The 25,946-nt window shown below is 42.0% G+C and overlaps 1 protein-coding gene across 6 annotated transcripts in view; it reads left to right on the top strand.

Annotated features, from left to right (window-relative positions):
* tmem232 (transmembrane protein 232) overlaps positions 1–21,911 on the top strand; it is a 93,759-nt gene extending 71,848 nt beyond the window's left edge. For 5 of the 6 annotated variants that reach the window (XM_069892673.1, XM_069892693.1, XM_069892662.1 and 2 more), the window contains 4 exons: positions 3,275–3,453; positions 14,496–14,737; positions 16,651–16,744; positions 21,598–21,911. In XM_069892673.1, the coding sequence (XP_069748774.1) occupies positions 3,275–3,453; positions 14,496–14,737; positions 16,651–16,744; positions 21,598–21,720 (638 nt within the window). In that variant the 3' untranslated portion in view covers positions 21,721–21,911. Of the gene's footprint in view, positions 1–3,274; positions 3,454–14,495; positions 14,738–16,650; positions 16,745–19,726; positions 19,808–21,597 lie in introns of all 6 variants that reach the window. The other variant, XM_069892684.1, reaches the window with a different exon arrangement.
* Positions 21,912–25,946: the final 4,035 nt, after the last annotated feature.

Here is a 25,946-nt window from a genome sequence, read left to right as displayed (position 1 = left end):
TCACTGCTACCATCAGGGGAGGTATAGAAGCCTGAAGACAAATACACAAAAACAGCTCCTTCCACTCTGCCATCAGATTTCTGAATAGATAATGAACCATAGACACTACCTCACTTTTCTTTTGCACATAATGGTTATCCATGAAGAGTTAAACAAGAAAATCTGCAGATGCTGGATTCAAGTGCAATACACAAATGCACTAAAGAAACCCAGCAGATCACACAGCATCCATAGAAAGTAAAAGGTAACCAACCAATAGTTCAGGCCGGGGCACCTGAATGCAATGGAGTGGGGGAGGGAGAGAGAAAAGGATGGAGGAAAGGGCAGGAGGAGAAACACAGGCTAACAGGTAAGAGGTAATAGATTGATACAGGTAGGAAGGTAGAAGAGAAAAAGGGTGAGAAGTGATGGGGAGAGGTCAGAGGGCTAAGACACAGAATTCTCTGATAAGAGAAGGAAGGAAAGGAGACAGAGGGATTGGAAAAGATACAGACAAGGAGAGGGTGTTAACAAAAACTGGATAAGTTGATTGATTGGAAATTTCCAAGGCGTGAAAGTGTAGCATTTCTTGTGTTCACAGTGGTAGGGTACCAAGGGGGAGATTAGTGGGAAGCGATGACTGGACAAGGGAGTCATGGAGTAGGTGGCAGAAACTGTGGTGGATAATATGTTGGATGTGGAGGCTGGAAGTGTGGTAGGTAAGGTCAATGGGAACCCTATCCTTGTGACTGCAGTTGGGGAAGGGGGCGAGAGTAGATGTGTGGGAAATAGAGTGAGGACTGAGTTAATGGCAGTGGAGGGAAAGTCACATTTTCTGAAGAAGGAGAACATCTCAGATGTCTGAGAATTGGAGATCTTATCCTGGGAGCAAATGTGGTGGAAATGGAAGAACTGAGAGAAAGGAATAGAATCCTGACAGGAGAAAGGGTGGGAAGTGATGAAGTCAAAGTAACTATGGGAGTTAACACTGCAGTTTTGACAAAATGTATAGAAATATTGGGGAAATTTTATGTTATTAAAAGGTTTTCTATTAAAACCTTTAATACAGTTCTTAATTGTGTTTCTCCAGTCTCTGCACAATCTTCTTGCCCACAGAATGCTGGACAATTCTCTTTATGATACAAAAATCTTCCACTTTTTTTTCTGACAAGTTTTCTAGTCCCTAAGAAACCCACGTAGCATCTCTGAGAAGCCCAAACAACATCCAGGTGCCTGCTTGTTTTCTGCTCGACGAAGGGCTCAGGTCTGAAATATTGGTTATATAACTTTCCTTCCCATGGACGTTTCTCCAGCACTTTAGTGTATTGCACTACAACCATTGTCTTCAGACTTTGCTGTTTAACTCAGTGGGGATGATGAGGACCAGGGAGATTTTAAGATTTAAATGTGAGGATCACCTTTCTTGTACTGGTGCAAGTCAGGAATTCTGATGCAGATCATAACGCACTGCCCTGAAATTTGGATTTAAAATGTTCTCGAAGTCCCAAACCTCACTGAGTTCTTAAGCTGTTTCCTGCCTCCTCTGGACATATTATGTATCTCTATAATTTAAATTAAGACAATGGTAGATATGGGAAAATTCTGCTTTAATTTCAGGTTTCCAGAATCTTGGGCATTTTCTTTCAGATCCTTAAGCTGAATGCCTATTCTAGCATTCCAAAGGGACAGGTTTACTATGTTATCAGACACCCTGGCAAACTTCTACAGAAGTGTAGTGGAAAGTATGCTGTTTGGCTGCATCACGGTCCTTTATGCGGACACCAATCCCCTGAGCAAAAAGCCCTCTAAAAGGTAGTGGACATAGCCCAGGTTAAACCCTCTCACTTTCGAGAATATTGACAGGGAATGTTGCCATCGGAGAGCAGCACCAGTCATCGAGGAGCCTCACCACCTAGCACATGCTCTGTTCTCACCACTGCCATAAGGAAAGAGGTACAGGTGCCACAAGACACGCACCACCAGATTCAGGAACAGCTGCTACCCCTCCACCATTATACTCCTCAACAACAAACTCAATCAGGGACACATTTAAGGACTCTTGTGCACTTTTCTATTTATTCTCTCTGTATTGCATAGTCAGTTTGTTTACATTTGTTATCTGTTTACAGTTTTTTATATGTTTACATGTGAATGCTGTGCATTTTTTTTGCATTACCAATTAGTAGTAATTCTGACACACCTGCAGGAAAAAGAATCTTAGGGTTGCGTGTGATGTCATATATGTACTCTCAAAATAAATCTGAAGGTTGAAGGACTGCTGCTCCGAGCCTTCACAGAACAGCTGATCTTGGATTGTATTTCCTCCCCATCATTACTTCAACCCTTTTCCAGGGCCCGAACTGACTTGCATTCTTTTGTTCCCCGAGTGTAGCCAATTTCTTCCCACAATGTGCAATTTAATTGCCACTATCAAGCTGAGATGCCTTATCTAATGACCCATCTGAAACTGACAGCTGGGCAATTTCCTACCCCTGAATGCAAAAGCCCATTCCTGATTAAATTTCTTGCACATTGAGGTTGTTTACCATCTGGGAGTCCTTAACTTGGCTGACAAACTAGTCAAAACTGATAGAAAACATATTCCACTGATATCCTGTCAATGTCCCTTGATTTATCTTTTTCAACCATTCATAGCCGAACACATAACCTCCTGACTTTCCCACAAATATTCTATCCTTATTTCTGAAACCAAATCTCTCCAATTCATGCATTCACATCTAATGTGATCCCCTCCATCATAATGACCGGAGTGGTATACCATGAGTTCAGAGCAGACTTCTGCAAAGTTGGCTTTCCTTAAATCCTATCATTAAATGGCCTGACTTAGACAACAACCTATGTGGAAGATTGTTAACTTCTTTTGAGTTACATAATCAGTGGGTAGAAAGTGATCCTCATTCTGCCGAGCTCTAATTTTGTGGTCCTCGCGCTGTCTCTTTGCCTGATGTGTATTAATTTCTACATGAACCTATCTGTGAAAAATAAAATAAAGATATCATGGGCTCCTATTAAAATTGTGGTTATTTGCATCACAGTGAATGTGGTAGAAATGGTTCCAGTCTTATGATTTAATTCAAATGATCGCTTTTGTGCTTCCAAAATTCATCGTCCTAATTTTCAGATCATAGTTTTTTAGTAAAGATAGATTTTCTATTCTTACTGTGTGATATAATGGTATTGCAAAACATTTTTTAACTTACTGACATTTTCTGTATCGGACATCATCATCACAAGCATTATCGGAGGTGATAGAAATAAATAACTTATCTTGCAGATCACAGCAGTGGCTGGTGGGTTCGCTATGGAGCAGCATATAGTTTGAGAAAAATCTGCCATATCCTTTATGGTGTCAGAAATCAAGATGGAATAAGGAATGCAGCGTGGCAAGCTCTGCAAAGACATCAAAGCTTGGAGCTAGACACTCGAGTACTTTCAGCCATTAAAGTAGCTGAGGTAATTTGAATATATGTGAGTGGGGGTAACTGTGTAAAATCTTTGCCATACATTCAGACAAAGGTAAATATGGCTATCTTTTAACAGAGAGTCGTTAAATCTGTGATTTTCATGTTGTATCAGCAGGATCAGAACAGGAGCCTCAATTATTCATAATCTCTACATAGATGAACGGAGTGTACTGTTGCCATATTTTTTAAAAAGATGTAACAATAGATGGAATAGCAAGTAGTGAGGAGGACACAACACATTTGCAGAAGTATATCGAGAGTTTAAATAAGTGGACAAGTCTGAATCTAAATCTGAATCTGAAATCTAATTCTGAAGGTGGAGCTAAATTTGAAGTTCTCCACTATTGTAAAAACGGATAAACAGAATTCATAAATAGAGAAACCACAGAATGGTGCTGTACAGAGAAATCTCGGTGTCCCTATTGCTGAAACTCAGAAACCTACCATGCAGATTAGCAAATAATCAGAGCATTACCATTATTGTATATAAAAAGAAGTACAAAATCAAGGAAATCTTGCCATAATTGGAGAGGGTCTTGGTGAGATTGCATAGAATTTTTGTTTTTCTTATTTAAGGATGATTCTCTTAAGTTTGAGGCATTTCAAAGAAGGTTCACTGATTGAGTCACTGGGTTGAAAGGATCATCTTGAGAAGAAGGGTGGTGCAGGATTTGCCCATATTCATTGAAGCTTACAAGAATGAGAGATGATCTCAACAGGGTAGATGCTGGGTGAATCTAGAGCAAAGGACCATCATTTCAAAGTAAGGGGAGCAACCATGCAAGATAATTAAGAATTAATTTAATCAGAATTGTGAACTATGGAAGCAGAGAAATTTGGTGTTTTAAAGTCTGAGGCAGACATGTTTGTGAGCGATAGGGGAGTTGTAGTTTATAGGGAAAGAACACACAGAGATGCTGGAGGAACTCAGCCAGTCTTGCAACATCCATAGGAGGTAATGATATATTATCAAGGTTTCGGGCCACAGCCCTTCTTCAAATAATTAGCAAAAAGCAGGCAGCCATCTTAATTAAAGACAAGAGATTAAGGGGGAAGGATGGGAAGGGGAGGAGTCCAGATCTAACAGCCAGAAGTGTTAATTGGATATGATAAGAGGAAAGGTGAGAATTGATTTTGGCTCTGTGAAAGGAAGCAGAGGGAAAAGGGGGGAGAGAGAAAGAGAGGAAACAGAGAGACAAAGATGGGGAGGGGTGGGGTGTAGAGCTCGTCGAAAGAACCAAAGACTTGTTGATCCAAACCAAGGCTTTTATTAGCAAAAGACCGGAGCTCTTCACAGGTGGCCGACCAGTCTGGAATGATCCGACCTGGCTAGGGACACAACCCTTTAAGGCCCAGACAATAGGAGTGGCTTAGCTCTCAGCCAATCGCTGTAAGCACAGTCTAGATACAGTAACTATATACACTATGTACATTGGTGATAGATCTGTACTATCACATTCACCCCTTCTTGGAGAATTGACCCTGGAAAAATAAACAAAAACGAGGGAGAGAATGAAAGGAAGGGGTAGGTCAAGGACTGTAGCGGTCAGGGGGTCTGACCATCCGGCGTGACCGCCGTGGTGCCGAGATTGGGGTCACTGGAGTGGTGTTGCCAGTGGGCTCGTCGGGAGCGACTGCTCCATCGCTCAATTCCCCAGTTGTTTTGTCGGCAGGGTGGCCCGGGTCATTGGGATGCTGTTGGTCCTTCTGTTGCGGCACGGGGCCTGGAGAAGGAGTTGGGGGGGTTTGCTGGGTCTACCGCATCCTGAGCTAGGTCCCGCACCGAAACAGTGTCCTCCCGCCCGTCTGGGAACTCCACGTATGCGTAATGTGGGTTTGCGTGGAGTAGAGTCACTCGGTCGACCAAGGGGTCGTTCTTTGAGTGCCGGACGTGGCGTCGCAAAAGGACGGGGCCAGGGACGGTGAACCATGCCGGTACAGTGGTTCCCGATTCGGATTTCCTCGGGAAAAAGAACATCCTTTCGTGGGGGGTGGCATTTGTTGCAGTACATAGGAGGGAGCAGATGGAGTGTAAAGCACTAGTGAGAACCTCCTGCCAGTGAGAGGTGGGGAGACCTTTAGACCGGAGAGCCAGTGTAACCGCTCTCCATATGGTGGCATTCTCCCTCTCGACCTGGCCATTACCGCGTGGGTTATAGCTCGTGGTCCTGCTTGAAGCAATACCACACTCCAGAAGGTACTGTTGCAGCTCTGCACTCATGAATGAGGACCCCCTATCACTGTGGATGGAATTGGGGTACCCGAAGATGGTGAAAATACTGTGAAGGGCCTGTATCACTGAGGTGGCAGTGGTGTCTGGGCAGGCTACAGCGAATGGGAAGCGGGAGTACTCGTCGATGGCCGTAAGGATGTAGGTATTACGGTTGGTCGACGGTAGGGGCCCCTTAAAGTCTACACTAAGACGCTCGAAGGGGCGGGTGGCTTTGATAACGTGGGAGTTATCCGGACGGAAGAAGTGGGGCTTGCATTCAGCGCACACCGAACAGGCTCGGGTCATGGAGCGGATCTCCTCGACTGTGTAGGGTAAGTTGCGCGCCTTGACAAAGTGAGCAAACCTAGTGACCCCTGGATGACAGAGCGCCTCATGGAGTTTCCATAGTCTGTCCATCTGTATGCTGGCGCACGTCCCCCTGGAGAGCGCGTCAGGCGGGTCATTGAGCTTACCAGGCCGGTACAGGATGTCATAGTTAAAGGTGGAGAGTTCGATTCTCCATCTGGCGATTTTGTCGTTTTTTATCTTACCACGCTGGGTGTTGCTGAACATGAAGGAGACCGCACGTTGATCAGTCAACAGTGTAAAGCGCCTCCCAGCGAGGTAATGTCTCCAACGACGCACCGCTTCAACTATGGCCTGGGCCTCCTTCTCGATCGAGGAGTGTCTACTCTCCGGACCCTGGAGGGTTCTGGAGAAGAAGGCTACAGGCCGACCGGCCTGGTTCAAGGTGGCTGCCAGGGCGAAGTCGGATGCATCGCACTCGACTTGAAACGGGACAGACTCATCGATCGCGTGCAGCGTCGCAGCAGCGATGTCAGATTTGATTCGATCGAAAGCCGCTGTGGCTTCGGTCGAGAGGGGAAAAGAGGTGGTCTTGATAAGAGGACGCGCCTTGTCGGCGTAGTTTGGAACCCATTGGGCGTAATACGAGAAAAGGCCCAGGCAACGTTTGAGAGCTTTCTGGGTATATGGGGGGGGTAAGTCCATTAGGGGACGCATGCGGTCAGGATCTGGCATGACTATCCCGTTCTCCACCACACATCAGTGGTCCGGAAGACACACTTGTCCAAATTGTAAGTCAGGTTTAGCTGACGGGCAGTTTGAAGAAATTTGTCTAGGTTGGCGTCGTGGTCCTGCACGTCGTGGCCGCAGATGGTGATATTGTCCAGATACGGGAAGGTCGCGGTTAGCCCGTTCTGGTCCACCATCCTGTCCATTTCCCGCTGGAAGACCGCGACACCATTCGTGACCCCGAATGGTACCCTGAGAAATTGGTATAGCCGCCCATTCGCTTCAAAGGCCGTGAATGGTCGGTCCTCGCAGCGGATCGGGAGCTGGTGGTAGGCCGAACGTAGGTCATTAGTGGAGAAAATGCGGTACTGGGCGATCTGGTTCACCACATCCGTGATGCGTGGCAGGGGGTATGCATCCAGGAGCGTGAAGCGGTTAACGGTCTGGCTATAGTCGACCACCATCCGTAGTTTTTCCCCATTCTTGACAACCACCACCTGGGCTCTCCAGGGGCTTGAACTGGGTTCGATGATGCCCTCATCCAGCAATCTACGCACCTCACTCCTAATGAATTGCCTGTTTTCGTAACTATATTGCCGACTTTTGGTGGCCACAGGCTTCCAGCCAGGAGTGAGGTTTGCGAAGAGTGCTGGCGGGGCAATCCGGAGTGTGGAAAGGCCGCAGGATTGGCCCCGGGGCATGGGGGCGGGTTGCTCGGGTGCTTCGGGAGTGGGGCGATGGCAGACCGAGAGGGGGGCGTGGGGTCCCCCAAAGTGTAGGGACACCGTTTGGAACTGACACTGGAAGTCTAATCCCAGCAACACTGGGGCGCACAATTGGGGAAGGACGAATAATTTGAAGTGGGTGACCGTCATGCCCTGTACTTCCAGCGTGGCGATGCAATACCCCTTTATCCCAGTCGAGTGCGACCTCGTCGCTAATGAGATCCTCTGGGTAGTGGGAATAATGTCAAGTCCCCAACGGAGGGCCAGATCTGGCTGGATAAAACTGTCAGTTGACCCAGAGTCAAATAAGCAATTGATGTAGTGTCCATGCACTTTAATCAGTTCCATTGCTTTAGTGAGGGGATGAGAGCATTGCTGGTTCATTGTTATTGAAGCAGTTGACAGGGGAGTTTTGCGCGATGACGTCACGCAACGGGATGACGTCACGCAACGGAATGACGTAGTCAACGCTCGAGGAGCAGGTTGGAGGACCTCCCGGAAGTGCTGTTGTGGCGGCGTTGGCGTGTGAATAGTAAGTATTGGGGTTTGTAGTTGCTCGCGATTGGCGGTGGGTAGGTCGTTGGTCGCGGCGGTCGGGCCCTGGCGGTCGTCAGCGATGGACGCTAGGGTGAGCACCTGGTTGGCCGCGGGGGTGGCTGTGGCGGCGGTAGCAGCGGCGGTAGCGTCGGCCCCGGGGGTGTCTGTGGCTACGGCGGTAGCGACACCCCTGGGGGTGTCTGTGGTGGCGGCAGCAGCGGCGGTAGCATCGGCCCCGGGGGTGTCTGTGGCGGTGGCAGCAGCGGCGGTAGCGTCGGCCCCGGGGGTGGCTGTGGCGGCGGCAGCAGCGGCGGTAGCGTCGGCCCCGGGGGTGGCTGTGGCGGCGGCAGCAGCGGCGGGTGCGTCGGCCCCGGGGGTGGCTGTGGCGGCGGCAGCAGCGGCGGTAGTGTCAAGTGTTCCGCACGGGGGCGAGAGGCGGGCCATCACCATGGTTGCGACGGTGGGTTGCCCCTTCCGGGTTCGGCGTCTCCGTGACGTCAGGCGTTGCCGTGCAGGGGAGCCCTCGCTCTCATTGGACGAGAGCTCTGGGGAAGAAGAGTTTGAATGGGAAAGCGGCGATTGGGCTTCACACGAGGCACTGTGTTTGCTGGCGGCCATTTTAGACCTACAGACTGCAGCAAAGTGGCCCTTTTTAAGGCACTTCTGGCACCTGGCTTTTCTTGCTGGGCACTGGGATCTGCTGTGCTTGTCCCTCCCGCAGAAATAACATTTCGGGTTCGCACGGGGCAGGGTAGCAGCAGCCGACAGGCCGTCAGGGGTAGGGTAGAAGGGCACTCTACTCACATCAGAACGAGGGGTCCAGTCCCTAGAGAGCTCGGTGGACTTTAAGGCTGCATCCTCCATTGTGATTGCAATCCGGGCCACGTCCTCTAGTTTTTCTACCCCTTGTTCGAGCAAGCGCAGCCTCACTTCATTCGATCGGAGCCCGGCCACATAGGCATCCCGGACGAGATCATTTGTGATCTCGGCAGCAGTTTTGTCCACACAGTTACAGTCCTTGCCCAATGCCTTTAATACTTGTAAATATGCCCTGCTGGACTCACCAGGCTGTTGCTTCCTCGACGCAAGCACGAGCCGGGCATGAACTCTGTTCACCGGTTGATCATACAGTCCTTTCAGTACCTTTATGGCTGCGGTGTAAGTGGTCTCATCCTGGATGTTCTCGTAGACTCTCAAGGACACCATAGACAGCAATGCTGTTAGACGCTGGTTATCCTCCTCTACCTGAATGAATCTCAGGAAGTTTTCAAAGTTCAGCAGCCAGAAGTTAAAGGCTTTGAAGGCTGTAGCTGACTGTGGGTCGATATCAAGTTTTTCTGGCCGAGTTAAACGCTCCATCCCTTTCAAAAAAATTCTTTTTGCTAATAAAATTGTAGAGCTCGTCGAAAGAACCAAAGACTTGTTGATCCAAACCAAGGCTTTTATTAGCAAAAGACCGGAGCTCTTCACGGGTGGCCGACCAGTCCGGAATGATCCGACCTGGCTAGGGACACAACCCTTTAAGGCCCAGACAATAGGAGTGGCTTAGCTCTCAGCCAATCGCTGTAAGCACAGTCTAGATACAGTAACTATATACACTATGTACATTGGTGATAGATCTGTACTATCACAGGGGGTTAATGGAAACCGGAGAAGTTGATGTTAATGCCATCAGTTGGAGGGTGCCCAGATGGAAGATGAAGTGTTGTTCCTCCAATTTGCAGCTAGTCTCAGTCTGTCAGTGCATGGTACATCCTGGAAATTAGGGTTGTGGCCAAGATAGGATTTGCCATGATCCATCGAATGGTGGACAGGCTCAAAGGTCCCCTGTGTCTGACATCTGGTCATATTTCTTATGTTCCTAACTAATTGTTGTCCCAACTCGAGCCCCCACATTTATCAGGTTTCTGCTCTCTTGCCAGCTCCTTGCACCAAACACACCCTCTGTCACAGATGACACATTTCCCATTCAACTGTGTCCAAGGCCTTGGACCGCAAATTTTTTTTTGTTAAAATTTTATTTATCATTTGTATCAATACAAACAAAAAAATCCAATGAATACATTAATCATTTGATCATGTGTCGTGATTTTTTTAAAAAAGAACATTTAAATTTTCTCCCCAACCCCCTACATCCCAAAAGTATGAAAAAAGAGAGAAAAGAAATAGCATTATCATACATATGTTCATTAATCATTACTATTAATTTATAATTGAGTGGAGTGGATAAGGTGGAAGAGATGGACGGAAACTCATTCATAAAATCCATATATGGTTTCCAAATACTATAAAAATTTTCAACAGGATTTCTTAAACTATATGTAATTTTTTTTCTCAAGGTATACAATTTTGCATTTCACCGTGCCATCTACTGAAATCTTTCTGCATCTTCTCTCATTTCAAGCATCACCCAGTTCTCGTCTCTCTTTCTCAGGCAATGAATCTGCAAACACTTGCTTCAGTGGGTTCCAAAAAAATCTTATTTCTTTCCTTCAGGAACAAAAGTCTTCAGAATTGCTGGGTTCTTTTTTCTTTGGCTTGGCTTCACGGACGAAGCATAACCTTTTTTCCATAACATTTTCAACACCATTGAATTATTTTCAACAAATCAAAACTTATATGAGAGTAAAAGAAGATCTTATTTCCATTATAAATTAATGGTGATTTTCTCTTTTGCTTGCTTCGCCACCAGTTCCAGGGTTTTTTTTCCCTCACTTCGTAATGAAGTAACTTGGCCAGTATCAAACGTGGCTTTTGATCTGGTTGTGGTTTTGGTCATAATGTTCTATGAGCTCTTTCAATCTCAATGTTTGCTTGAAATTTGATTACCCCCAATGATTGCAGAACCCAATGTTGCAAAAACCTCTTCATGTCTTGTCCTTCATCGCCTTTATATTATTTCTTCTAATGAAATTTTCAAACAGAAGTTTTTTGAGTTAATTGATATTTTGTTGCGGCCGCTTCTACTTGAACTTTTTTCACTTGTTCTTTAACATCTTGAATTTCAAATTCATTCCCTTTAATTTTTTCTTCCACCAAATTTTTTATCCATTGGCGACAATGTTTTTCCACCTTTTTTGTATAACCCTTGTTTTCAACTTTCATTACATTTTTTAACTTTCATTGTCAATTGAACCAGAGATTGCTGAGAAATATCCATATATTTCTTCATTTCTGCTGTAGATATACAAGTCTCTTTCATTTTCTCCTTTTTTTTAGTCAAAACTCTGTTCTACATATATTTGTTGTTCCTCTTCTTCCTGATCACTGGAACTGGAGACTTTTTGAGTTTTTTTTTAATGGTCTCCGGTTTTTTTCTGTGCTCTACGCATGTGTGAGGAGTAGCGCATGTGCAGAGTCACTTCTTTCTCCCATGGCAGGCGGCTGTTGTCAGGGGAGACCGTGCACTGCAATGTCCAAGGTCTCCTCCGCTCCAGGCTTATCCCCAGAGGCTCCTACCTTCCGGACAGCTCTAGGATCCTTCTTCAAGGTTATCCTCTTTATCTGCTTCCTTTACTTGTTCAAGTTCTTGAAAGATGGTAATTGTTTTATCCTTCTTAGGTGGCATTCTGAGTTGTTCTGTAGGCCTTCCCACAGCTTTTCTTTCTGTTTTCTTCTAATTACTTCAGCTTTTTTAACTCTTTTGTTTTGAAACTTTTACAGAGAGAAGGGATTCCAAGTCCAGCCCTACATCATCACGTGGCACGCCCCTCCCCACCTGACCTCAAATGCTTGCGGAATTGTGCACACAACGAAACTGTTGGCATATTATATAACAATTATTGATACCTAATCCACAGAAGCCTAATAACCTGAATACCCTGAGATCATCTGATCTTGGAAGCTGAACAGGCTCAGGCCTGTTCAGTACTTGGAGGGGAGACGCCTGGGTACACCAGGTGCTGTAGGTTTCTGTGAGGGGCACTGGACAAAGTGGTGACTCTCTGACTGCCTTACGGTGGACAAAAGTTAAAGAATTTCATGTATGTTACATTCTAAATGTAGTATCACGGGACAATGATGGAACCTTTACCGTTACAATCCAATATCTAGGCATTTTAGTAATGTTTGTTTTAGGATAATGATTGAACAGCATGTTAGAAACTACAAGGGAACATGCTATCTTGGATCTGGTTCTGGTTCTGTGCCTTGAGACAGGTAAAATGAATGACTGTGTAGTTAGGGATCCTCTTGGAAAGAGTGATCACAATATAATTGAATTTCTCATAAGTCTCCTGGTCCTGACAGAATGCATCCCAGGAGCTTATAGTGGGAGTTATTGTACAGGTTTTAGTGATAATTTACCAAAATTCTCTGAATATTGGACCAGTCCTGGCAGTTTGGAAGACAACAAATATCACACCACTATTAAAAATAAAAGAATGCAGGCAAAAGGGAGATGTCTATTGAAGCTGTCATTAAGAAAAAAAGAGCAGGACATCGAGATGGAAATAGTTCCATCAGCCAGACACAACATGGATTCAGGAAGGGCAGACCCTGTTTGACAATGTTTTTGAAGGCTAAAGGTAAATGGTGTGTCATTGGATTTAAAAGTATTCGATAAGGTGTTGTAGACTTAACCATAAGATGAAAATATATGGAGTTGGAGGTCAGGTGTTTGGATGGATAGAGGATTGGTTAACCAATATGTCAGAGATTTGGTATAAATGGGTATTTCTCTGGTTGGCAATAACAGTGAGCAGAGCATCACAGGCCCAAAACTGTTGACAACATACATTAAAGATTTGGAATAGGTGACTGAAAGTAGCATATCAAAGTTTGCGAATGACACTAAATTGAGTGGAAAATTGTTCAGAGAATGTGGAGAGTTTGTAGAGAAATATGGATAGCTTAACTGACAAAAATCTGGCAGATGGAGTGCAATATTGGTAAACGCGAAGTCATCCACTTTGGACAAAAAAAATAATAGATGATATTTTTTAAATGGTGAAAGATTGCAGCATTATGCAGAGTGACTTGGGAGTACATGTGCATTAACCGTGAAAGGTTGGTTTGCAAGGTACAATAAATAACCAAGAAGGCAAACAGAATATTGGGCTTCAGAGCTCAGAGCTAGAGACAGATTGAATTCAAGAGCAGGGAGGTCCTGCTGCAACAAGATACTGGTGAGGTCACACCTGGAGTACTGTGTGCAGTTCTGGATTCCTTACTTGAGAAAGATATATACAAGTTTTAGAGGTGGTGTAGAGGAGGTTCAAGAGGTTGATTCCAGAGATGAGGGAGGTAGCTTATGAGGAAAGATTGTCATCTGGAACTATACCCACTGGAATTCAGAAGAATGCAAGGGGTTCTCATGGAAATGTATAAGAAAGGGATAGACCCAATGGAGGCAGATGAGACTAGAACTGGGGGAATTAGCCTCAAGATATAGATGAGTAGACTTAGGATGAAGATGAAGAGGAACTGCTTTTCCCAGAGAGAGATGAATCCTTGAAATCCTCTGCCCAAGAAAGCAATGGAGGCTACCTCATTAAATATATTTAAAATGCAGATAGATTTGTGCAAAGTAGGAGAATTCAGGGTTATAGCGGAAAAGGAAGGTAAGTGGAGCTGAATCCACAGCCAGATCGCCCATGATCTTACTAAGTAGCGGGGCAGGCTCAACAGGATGAATTCCTATTTCTGTTCCACTTTTCATGTTCTTATTAGCCAGGGGGATATTGCAATTTCCATAAAGATCGAGCCTATCTCCTAATTTGTAAATGGATAGTTTTGTTCATACAGTCATCCACAATTATGTGGATCTCTTAATTTGTCTTAAAGCTTCAATCTCTAATTCGGAGTTAAGATTGCGCATCCAAGTTGTGTTATCAAATTGATTAAAATCATAAAGGACTACTCTGTTTTCCAATAACAGATTGGCATTTAGCACCATCTCCAGATGGCTGTTCACTGCAGTTTTGCAACATGAACCTTTATCACTGATTCAATGCTTCAAGCCCTGACAGATCAAGATAAAAGATATATACAAGTTTTGGAGGTGGTGTAGAGGAGGTTCAAGAGGTTGATTCCAGAGATGAGGGAGGTAGCTTATGAGGAAAGATTGTCATCTGGGACTATACCAAATGATTCAAATGTGACTTTAATTGGAAATTTGTGCACTAATTCCCTTTCTAAAAGAGGTTTCTGAATGCCAACCCACATCCAACTGACTTGCGCTCCTGAATCAGAACCCTGGATTAGAGCAGATAGTTCAAATAGCTGCAAAAAAGGGTGATGAGAATAACTTTTGATTGCATTCGTTGAACAAAATTCCACAAGGGCAGTGAGCTTCAAAGGTCAACAATTAAATTACTAAATAAGATTTTAAAATGTAGATGCTCCAGGGTTCAGTTTCGACAGTTTCACCTGTGTGTCTCGTCCCAATGTTTGTGGGAAAACAAAGAAACTTAAAAAAAAATTTAAATTATGATTAACATACTTTTATTTTAAAGACCTTGTACTGAGATGCCACTTGTCTGTTTCTCATATTTTGAATTGACATCCTTTTTATTTTCCAAGGCAGAGTTAAATGGTCCAAGAAACCCTTTCATTGCTGCAAGCTCTAAGACGTCCCTCAAGGGTTCAGTTGCATTTTGCTCTCTGGGTTGGCGAATAGCAAACATTTTGTCAGAGCTTTGCTTGCCTCCTGTGGTTCCTTGTATTCCTTTGCCTCGATTGCTGTCGCAAAAACGTACTAATTTCACTACTCCACTTAAGAAAAAGGTGAATATAAACAAAAAAACAGCCCGTCTTTCCCTCAGGTAAATATAAATTTCATACAATGAGTTGGAAAGTTGATGATACAATTAACTCCATTGCTATACACCAGTAGTTGTAAGAAGTCACAATTAGGAAATGACTGTATGCCATGGGCAAAAACCATCAATGCCATAGCATTAACATTTTGTTTCAATTTTTAAAAAGATTTAACTGAACACACTTAAATATCATAATATTTTCCATAGCCAATATGTGAAAAATGGTCAGTAGATTTTGCCATATGATGGGGGAAATGAAGATTCTATGGAGAGACAAACTGTGAAATGTCCACAAATAAAAATGTGAGGTACATGATAAGAGTTGTTGGGAAGAACAAAGGACAAAAGAGAGAGGAGTTTTGGGAACAATGTCAGATTCAAGAGCCATCCGATTACAGGTCACTGAGTTGTCCAGGCAAACATCAAATCTTGAGAGTTGGTCATCAAGGAGTGTATCTGGCAATCTAAGCGCTTTCAAATTGCAGCACCCGGGTGGCCCATCTGGGGCCTGGATGAGATTACTGAGTCATGTGGGCAGGATGCGCTTTTGAAATAGCAGCCTAGCCTACCTGTTAAATCGCCAACTTGGTGATTGAAGTGATGAGTGATGCATCATGCTAAAGTTCTGCTAAACACTCCTGGCCGTCAGTCGCCCTCCCCTCCCCCCGCTCCTGGCCCTCAATGTGATCCTCATCCCGGGGACGTGCCGCTCTGGTTTGCGGCAACTGCTCAATGCTGGAGTGTGGGAGCAATGGCTGTCTTCCTTCCCCATAATCCCCCACACCACTGGAACCGCTCTGGCAGTTTATTCCATTCCTCTTGAAATGATTGCCAGCATTGTATTTGCTTTCTTTACACTAACTCGACATGCAAGTTTACTGTCAGGCTATCCTGCACAAAGACTCCCAGGTCCCTTGGCATCTGGGTATTTTCAATTTTCTCCCCATTTAAAAAATAGTCTGCTCATTTTTTTTTTAATATACAAAGTTCATGACTATACACTTTCCAACATCATATTTCATTTGTCACTTCTCTGCCTATTCACATAATCTGTCCATTCTCCTGAAGCCTTCATGTTACCCCTCCACCACCTGCTCCTCTACCTACCTTCATATCGTCTGCAAACTTGGCCACAAAACCATTCATTTCATAGTTATTAATATATATCATAAATAGAAGTGATCCAATACTGACCCCTGTGGAATACCACTAGCAACCAATCAGAAAATGATCTGGTATTCTAATTCTCTGCTTCCTTCCAATCAGCCAATATTCTACCCAGACTAGTATGTTTCCCATTATTACCTTGGGCTTTTATCTTGTTAAGTAGCTTCATGTGTGGTCCTTTCAAATGACTTCTGAAAATCCAAATATACAACATCCACTGCACCTCCCTTATCAAGCTTGCTTGTCACCTCCTCAAAGAATTCCAATAGGTTTGTCAGACAAGATTTAGCCTATCTTGTCATGTGCCTCCACGTACGCTGTAACCTCCTCCTTGACAATCGACTCCAGCATCTTCCCAACCACTGACGTCAGGCTTAACTAGCCTATAATTTCCTTTATGCTGCCCCCACCCCCTACTTCTTGAATACTGGGGTGAAATTTGCAATTTTCTGGTATGGTTCCACTGGAACCATACCAGAATCTCTTGATTCCTGAACAATCATTACCAATCCCTCCACGATCACTTCCATTACTTATTTTATTAGCCCATTAAGTTCCTCCAGTAATTTGTGCTCCTCCAGCTTTCCAGTATCTGCAGTTTTTCTTGTTTACCTCTTTCAAATTTATTTTTTTAATAAATGAATTATACAGTTTATACAAACTTCTAACTTGCAATACTAATATGTATACCCTTTGTATTTTCTAATTTTAGATGTTAATATAGCTATAAATAACATGTTTTATTACAGGCAAGAAATAATATTGGCACAAACAGGTCATAGATCATTACCTGATTTCAATACTCGCACAATGTTTGATCTGCGAAGAATAGTGGAAGATCAGGTAAACCTGCTATATGTTTGTGGTCCCAATATCTGATTACATGAAATGTTGTTTTGATAATGTCATTGTTTATGAGAGGCAAAGAGATTGATGGAAGGGAATAAACTAATCTTTGGACCTGTTTCTATATGTGTGCATGTGTTACCAAAGTTCTACTGACCTTGAGCTTGCATTCCTTCCCATATGGCCTACTCTGAATGATTAAAACAGTAAATTACATTTAAGTAGCCCGTGTAATTTAACAAAAGATCCAAACATTATTCATGTAATATTTACAGCCCATCATAAACAAATAGTTGAAGCTTTTAAATGGAATCAAAATTGATTATAATTCAATTAAATTACATTCAGAATACAACAGTGAATTTCTTTGTACAAGGCTTAAATCCTCTGCTCGTGTGAAATATTAAAGATTGTTTTCTGACAAGAAATTTTAAAGCCATTAAGTGTTTTCAGGTCAACATATGTAGGCACGGAAGTTGCCTTTTCGGGATTACTTTTCTGTATTGCAGCAACGTTCATGTCCTTTGATTACCCTTATCTTCGAAAGATCTTTCAATCAGCTCAATTTCCATAACCTTTCTGGGAAATAAATTTATAGTCTCCACCCCTGCAAACATGAACTTGTTTTCACTAAATGGTCTATCTCTGATTTTAAGATGGGTTCTGCATCTAGCACAAGAAACAAGTCATACAAGCAACTTTTACACATAATTTAGCCTTTAACTTTTGGTATAAAAGCAAGATTGTATCTGCAGTCTAGGTATTGCATGTGACCAAGGCTGTATGCACTTTCAGATTATCTGATAAAACATTTCATTGGGTTCTTAACCTTTGCAGACTGATTGCTTCCCCCCCCCCCCCCCCCTCCTTGGGACTCTCTATTTAGTAAATATATTAGTTTGTCTTTCCAATATACAAAGTGAAACTGTCAATTCCATCAGGAATAATCTTGCTATAATTTTAGCTACTTAGTTAACTTCTTTAAGGTTTTTAGATATTAAAGGATATGGTATTAATGTAAGAAAGTGGTGTTAAGATAAAAGATCAATCATGGTATTATTGAACATCAGGGAAGTTTCAACGCCCATGTGGCAATGTTTCTATTTCTTAACTTCCTGTACAAACTCATTGAATTGAAATGTTTATTTGGATATGGTGAAAAACTTAGTTTGGCATGTCATATGGGCAGCTTGCAAAATGTGGCCTTGCTCTGGAGCCATTTTGGATTTGCAAAAGAAATTCACAGAAAATCGCACAGGTAGCAAGATTAATCGTGACAATGCAGAATTTAATTTTAACATACAATTTTAAATTTGAATCATAAATTACAGTGGCTTCCTAATGGGAATCTAGCGTGTAAGTCATTCCAGTCATCGTCCCAGGAAGAATGACCTCTGTGACCACCATAGCTATCCCGTCTCTAATCCCCCACTCTCCCTTTCTTTGTGCCCTCCTTGGTCATAACAGCCTTCGCCACTAAAGCAATTCCTCTCGCTATCCACAATTGCCACCATTTTGGCCATCTTCACAGCCAAAACTGGCTTCTTACATCTGAAACAATATGGACGATTTCTAGCCACCCTGAGATTTAGACCCTGCAGGAGGCTGAAGCCCAATCCATGCTAGTGCTATACAGCTGACTGCCTCCTGGTCCCGATCCTGACACTGAAATAGATCACACTGATAGCCACAAAGTCAAAGCTACTTTGGAAAGTGATCTAAACATGGATAACTAAAGGGGGTCCAAATCAGAATCAGAATTTATTGTCATGAACAAGTCATGAAATTCAGTGTCTTGCAGCAAAGAGTGCACGAAAGGAAGGCAGTGTCTTTGGTTCATTGATATTCAGGAATCTGATGGCAGAGGGGAAGAAGCTGTCCATGGGCCGCTCAGTCCTCATCTTTAGGCTCCTGTACCTCCTTCCCGATGGTAGCAGAGTAAAGAGGGCGTGGCCTGGGTAGTAGGGGTCTTTGAGGATAGAGGCTGCTTTTTTAAAGACACCGCCTCATGTAGATGTCTTCGATGGAGTGAAGTCTGCTGTTTGTGATGTCGCAGGCCGAATTAACAACCCTCTAGAGTTTTTTTCTTGTCCTGAGATTTTGTGCCTCCATACCAGGCAGTGATGCAACCAGCCAGAAGCAATGTAAAAGTTTTCAAAAGTCTTCAGTGACATACTGAATCTCAAGCACCTCAAAGTATAGCCGCTGGCAGGCCTTCTTCGTGATTAGAGGGCTCCAGGACAGATCCTCGGAGATGTTGACTCCCAGGAATTTGAAGTTCTTGACCCTCTCCACTACTGAGCCCTCATTAAGGACTGGATTGTGTTCTCTTGACTCCTTCCTGAAGTCCACCATCATCTCCTTGGTTTTGCTAACGTTAAGCACAAGGTTGTTAATGTGACATCACTCAGAGAAATGGTCTGTCTCCCTCCTGCACGTTTCCTCATTGCTGTTTGTGGTTCTGCCGACAACTGTGGCGTCATCAACAAACTTGTGGATAGTATTGGAATTGTGACTGGCCTCACTGTTGTGAGTGTTTAATGAGTAGAGCAGTGGGCTAAGCTCGCACCCTTGGGGTGCGCCTGTGTTGATGATCAGTGAGGAGGAGACACTGTTTCCAATCCATACTGACTGTGGTCTTCCGATGAGAAAGTCAAGGATAGAAGTGCGTATACCCCCCAACATCCCCCCACCCACCCTGTTTGGTCATGGAAATTCACCCTTATGGAACATGAAATATGTAAACATTTGTAAAAACATTTGCTGTTTGCCATTGTGTAAAAAGTAAAAGAGCTAAATAATTGTGGATTTCTGAGAACCAGAGGCAGAAAAAAATGGGAATATAAAAGGTGTTTTTTCAAATATTTTATATCTTCCGTATTGAAGACTAAATAAACACACCAGAAATAGTGAGGGCCTAAAAAGTAATTAATATTGGTTAAAAGGAAATTGTGCTCAGTTCCAGTCAACTCATTCCAGGAAAGACGTAGATGCTCAGAGGGTGCAGAGGAGATTTACAAGGATGTGGCCTAGATTGTGGAGCATGCCTTATGAGGATAGGTGAGTGAACATTCTTTTCTCTTTGGAGTGACAGAGGATGAGAGGTGACCTGATAGAGGTGTTCAAGGTGATGAGAGGCATTAATCATGTGGACGGCCAGAGGCTTTTCCCCCAGGGCTGAAATGACTAATACGAGAGAGCTAGTTTTAAGGTGCTTGTGAGTAAGTTCAGGGATGTAAGAAGCAAGTTTTCTTTCTACAGAAAGTAGTGCATGCTTGAAATGTGCTGCTGGCAATAGTGGTGGAGGCAGGTACAATAGGATCTTGGGTTATGCTGTAGGGAAATTCTAGTTAAATTGTTAGAGTAGGTTATTAGTGTGAGACGAAGGGACTGTACTATGCTCTGACTGAAAAAAATGAAGAAATTAAAGGAACAAAAAAATCTCTTAAATCTTTGAACTTGATTTGAACTTAAATCAATGAACTTGTCCTCATTGAGTTTTTTTGAGGAGGTGACCAAAGAAATCAATGAAGATAGGGTGGTGGGCATGGAGTTAATGGATTTTAGTAAGGAATTTGACAAGGTTGCCAATGGTAGGATCATTCAGAAAGTCATGAGGCGTAGGATCCATGAGACATTGGCTACATAGATTCAGAATTTTCTTGCCCAAAAAAAGCAGAGGGTGTTTGTAGAAGCATATTGGTAACTAGTTGTGTTCCATGTGGATCTGTTCTGGGACCCCCTTCCCTTTGTAATTTTTATAAACGACTTAGATGAAGAAGTGGGGGGGTAGGTTAGTACGTTTATGGATGACTCAGAGGTTGGAGGTGTTGTGGATAGTTGTAGACGGAAATTGTGGTTACAACAAGATAAAGACAAGAAACAGAGTTAGGCAGAGAAGTGAGGAAGCGGGTGGTGGGTGGAGTGGGGAGCATTCACCCATATGATAGATTTGGTTGAATATACTTGTAAGGGCTTCAGGCTTGTCCTTTGTACTCACATGCTTTGTTCCACCATCATTAGTATCCCAATGTGACTTCCTTGTCATTTCCTCATGTTCCTTTGAGGAATCCAGATGTCTGTCAGTTTGGAATGCAATCAGTGGTTGAGCCTCCATGGCATTGCAGAGAATTTGAAACAACTACCACCCTTTGAAAAAATTAATTTACTCTCATTTCTGTCCCATATGTTTTGCATTTTACTTTTAACCCCCCCCCTCCCCCGCTCTTGACTTCTCCAGCAGTATCACATCTGCTGCCCTGTTGAGCTCTTCAAGAATTTTGTGTTCCAATACATTCTCTTCTTCTAAACTCAAAGGATGGAGGCCAAGCTGATTCAATATTTCCTTGTATGACTTTTCTTCCATCCCATGAAGCCCACAGGAGAGTCTTCATTTTGTTCTCTCCACTCATCCAACAGATGAACACTCTAGAGAGGAGCATGATATCAGCAAGGTAAAGTACTGCAGTGAGTTTAAGAAGGGATCTGCTATATTGCTGTTTGCATTTTTTCATTTGATGCAGACATTAATGAAGCACTTTGCTGTGTTAAATCATGACACAGATTGCTCAATTTCACACCAGATTCCTACCTGTCACACAAAGTGTACCAAATGATTTGTTTTCTCACTAAGGATTTAATTAAAATCAGAAGCACAAATTATTCCAATATCATGAGTAGTTTTGTCCATTGAAATATCATTTGTAGTATTCACTTCATTACAGTTTCTGCTTAAAGCCTCTAATAAGCATCTGGATTTGTACAAATTATTACTGGGAGGATGCGTGTTTCTTTTTTCCTTTCATGATATTTAATGTATGACTTTTTGATGGGTTTCCTTTGCCTCACAGTGGCGAAAAGAGCTAGATCTTAAATTGGAAGAAGAAGAAAAGAACAGGGAGCTACAATTACAAGCAAAACAGATAATGGATGCAACAAATCTTCATGAATTGGCAAAGAGAAGACACACTTGAAAACAACATGTGAAATTACAATTTGAAGGGAAATCTCAAGGGAAACTGTGTGTGGCCAAGCATCACTCTGTTTGAAAGGCAACATTGCTTGTGATGTGGGAGCAGTGTTGTTACTGTATATGGAGATGTTTATTCATGCCCCCCCCCCATTTCTTTTTCTAACATTCATTAAAACAAAGAATTAACTGGAAGTTCTGGATCTACAGTCATTATTAATACTTAAATGCTAGGAAAAGTTCCATATTCTATTCAAGAAAATACTGACCATAAAAGTAAAATGCTGTATTACTGATCTCAACCAATATCAAGGATGTCATTATTAGTCAGTTATGATTAATGTGATTTAAACTTTTTTATAATCTGTTAATTACTTTTAATGATGCCATGATCTAAAATGGAGATATCACAGATAAAAGAAAAATCAATTATGGCCCAAATGGGGGGGTCATGGCGTGATGGCATAGGAAGAAGACGTGGGAAAACACCTCCCCCTGGCAAAACTATTCAAAACCTGTTTTAAAATGATTTTAGAAAGTTTTAAATGTACTGTTGAAGTTACCTAGAAGCAGCTACAAAAAAAAACAAAAGCTCAACCACCAAAGAAAATGACTACTGAACAGCTGAAGAATTTGGGGCTACCTTACAAGTGGAGCCTCCGGACTCAATTCCTCCTCACCCTCGTCCACAGAGCCAGTCCTCCAGTAGAATACAATCTACACCGGTGCCGACTTCACACAGTGCTGCGGAAGATGGCGCCGGCACCCGACGTCGTTCCCCTCTGGACCAAAGTTTTGCGCATGCATGTTATGTCGGGTATAGCCCAGGCTGCAGGGGGACCCGACCTCTCTTGGTCCAGTGATCCTGGACTTGGGGGGGGGGTGGGGGGGAAATCCCCGCATCCATAGTTGGGCTGAAGTGACTTTAGCATCAACAGAGGAGGAGGAAGCAGACACAGGAGGACTAGAAGAAGAAGTCCAAGGAATGGAGCAGGAAGAAACTGTTAATGGGTAGGCCCATTGTTAAGCAGGCTTAAAAGTTTAAGTCTGATTCTCATCATTCAGATTCAACTTTACATATTGACTTATCTAAGCAGATGGAGAATTTGGCGATTCAGATGAGTCAAGGGTTTTCATCTGTGAAGGAACAGCTTATGGATATGAAGGGGGAAACATTTTCTATTAAATCGGATGTGGCAAAATGCCTGAAAGTGGTGGATAAGGTCCAGGATAAATTTAAGAAGATTGAAGAAGAATTTATTGATTGTAAAGATGACGTGGAATAATGTAAAGAAAAGATGGGACAGAAGGAGGATTCGTTTACTGGCTGGAAAATTCAGAAAAATGATTTGTTGAAGAAGGTTGATGCTTTGGAGAATCAAAAGTCAAAGAAATAACATTAAAATTGTTGGTCTTCTGGAAGATTTTGAAGGTCCGGACCCGGTACAGTTTTTTCAGAAGTGGATTCCCAAGGTTTTAGGAAAGGAATATTTTCTGAATGGTCTGTTACTGGACAGAGCTCATAGAGCAATAAGAAGGAAGCCTCTTCCTGGTCAAGCTCCACCTTCTATTTTGATTAAATGTCTGCGTTATCAAGATAGAGAGTTGATTTTTAGAGTTGCTGTTCAAAATGTGAGAAGTAATCAGGGCCCTTTAGTAGTTAAAAATAACAGTCTTTTTTATGCTGATATGAGTCCAGCAGTTATTAAAGATCGTAAAGAATTTAATCCGGCTAAGGCTGGCTTGTGAAAGAAAGGATACAAATTTGCTTTTCAAAGTTTTTTATGGAGATTGTCAATTTCCATTAGTGATGCCGCTGAAGCTCTGACATTTTCTAATTCTTTACCCGATAATAAACAGGTACAAAGTCAAGAAAGATTTCCTCAACCACCTGTTTTGGTTCCGAAGAGGAAGAATGGAAAGCGAGAGGTGGAATCTCAACAATTGATTGATCAAATTAATAGAGATTTGGAGGAAGCATTTCATATTTGAAATGTTTTTTTAATATATTTTTTGTTGTTCTGTTTGGGGGAGGTGGTTCGGCTACTGATCCTTCCAAAGTCATTGGCCACTTTGTGGCAATGGTCACTCCCATAGAATTGAGGCGGGGGGGGTAAATACAGTTTTTTTTTTTATTTGTTTTTTTTCTTTGAGGAGATCTTTTGGCCTTGTTTGTGTTGTTGTCATAGGGAGGTGATTCACCATGTCTGGTGAGGTGACTATTGTTATGTCTCAATGGTTAATTTAAATTTTGTTACTTTTAATGTTAACAGGCTTAATAATCCAATTAAGAGAAAAAGGTGTTGGTATATATTAAAGAAATTAAAGGTTGATGTTGCCTTTTTGCAAGAGACACATTTGATTGAAAAGGAACATCAGAAATTAAAAAGAGATTGGGTTGGGGAAGTTATAGCATCTTCTTTTAATTCAAAAGCAAGAGGTGTGGCTATTTTGATTAATAAAAAAATTATCTTTTAAATTGGAATCAGTTATTGAGTCAATTAGTAGGCTTTTGATTGTTAATTGTAAACTTTTTTCTAAGTATTGAACTTTAATGAATATTTATTCTAATATAGATGATGAGGAATTTATGTTGGATTCTTTTCTTAATTTAAATCAGGCATATAAAAAAAATTATGGTAGGAGGTGATTTTAATTGTTGTTTGGATCCATTATAAGATAAATCTCCAAAATCAGTAACTAGGACCAAAATGGGCAAACAGTTAATGGTGTTAATGAAAGGCATGAATTTAGAAGGTTAAATCCTAAAGAGAATTTTTTTGTTTTATTCATTTTGTCATGATTTTTATTCGAGAGTAGATTTATTTTTAGTATCAGCACAATTACAAGGCCGGGTTTTGAAGACTGACTATAAGAGAAGGATTTTGTCTGATCATTCTTTGTTATTAATAACGTGCACTGGTTCAGAGAGAATCTAGAATGTTTGTTGTTGAAGATTTAATCCTTTGTTGTTGAAAAATGCTTAATTTTGTAAATTTATAAGGGATCAAATACTGCCTTTTTTGAAAATAAATATAGGTTCTATATTGATAGTAAATTTGTTTTATGGGATGCTTTAAAACCTTATTTAAGGGGTCAAGTCATTAGTTATACTGTCAAAATTAAGAAACATATAGCTGAAGTTAGTAGATTGGAGGTATAGATAGAAAGTTTGGAAAAGGATTTACAATGAAATTCTACAGAAGCTAAGAAAGTACACTTAGTTAATATGAAATTATGATATAATTCATTACAAACACATTTGAGAAATTATTACAGAGAACTAGACAGATATTATGAATTGGGTGAAAGAGCTCAAAGTATTAGCTTGGCAGTTGTTAGGTAAAAACATCATGAGCTAGGAATGAAGAAGGAGTCACCCAGTGCTGGGCCGTAACAAGATGCAGATGTGACCTTGTACACTCAAGATAAGCTTTGCACTAACAAGAATGATGTGCAGCAGACTAACAGAGAAGGATAGCAACAGTTTATTCATTGGACAATGTAATGGTATGATAATTTACTAAGTACGTATCCTGAGGTATAAAAAAAACAGCACTTGCTGATAATGGCAGAATGTGCCTTCTCCAACTAACACTGTTAGTTGCAAGTGTTACAATCTGGCAATAAAGAACAAAGAACCTTGATTTCGACTCAGTCTGGTGTTTGACTCACTCATTCATGAACAAAGCAGACCTAACACAGTTTAAAAACAGAACAAGCTTCTAGATCAATAAATGCCATAAGACATGATTCAATGATTACATATAAACTTCAGGAAATTAATGATGTGTTTCGTAAATTTTACAAAAAATGTATACTTCTGAAGTATTGCAAAATGAAGCCAAAATTTATCATTTTAAAAATCTGATTTGGATTTACCATTTTTGAATGATAAGGATATTAAGGATTTGGATGCTTCCTTTACTATTAAAGAAGTAACAGATGCACTTCGATCTATGCCTCGTGGGAAGTATCCAGGAATTGACGGTTTTACTTCTGAATTTTATAAAGAAATTCAGGAGTTATTAATTCCTTTATTGATGGATGTATTGAAATAGGTGACAGAGGTTTGTTCTTTTCCGGATTCTTTTTCTAAAGCAATTATTACAGGCATTCTTAAGAAAGGTAGGGATCCATTAAAAGTAGGGTCTTATCGACCTATTTCTTTATTGAATGTTGATTATAAAATTGTGGCAAAATTTCTAGCTAACAGGTTAGCTAAATATT

The sequence above is a fragment of the Narcine bancroftii genome, chromosome 1 (genome assembly GCF_036971445.1).
Source record: "Narcine bancroftii isolate sNarBan1 chromosome 1, sNarBan1.hap1, whole genome shotgun sequence".
Taxonomy (NCBI): domain Eukaryota; kingdom Metazoa; phylum Chordata; class Chondrichthyes; order Torpediniformes; family Narcinidae; genus Narcine; species Narcine bancroftii.
Note: the sequence above shows the minus strand (reverse complement) of the source record. Positions and strands in the feature narration are given on the sequence as shown.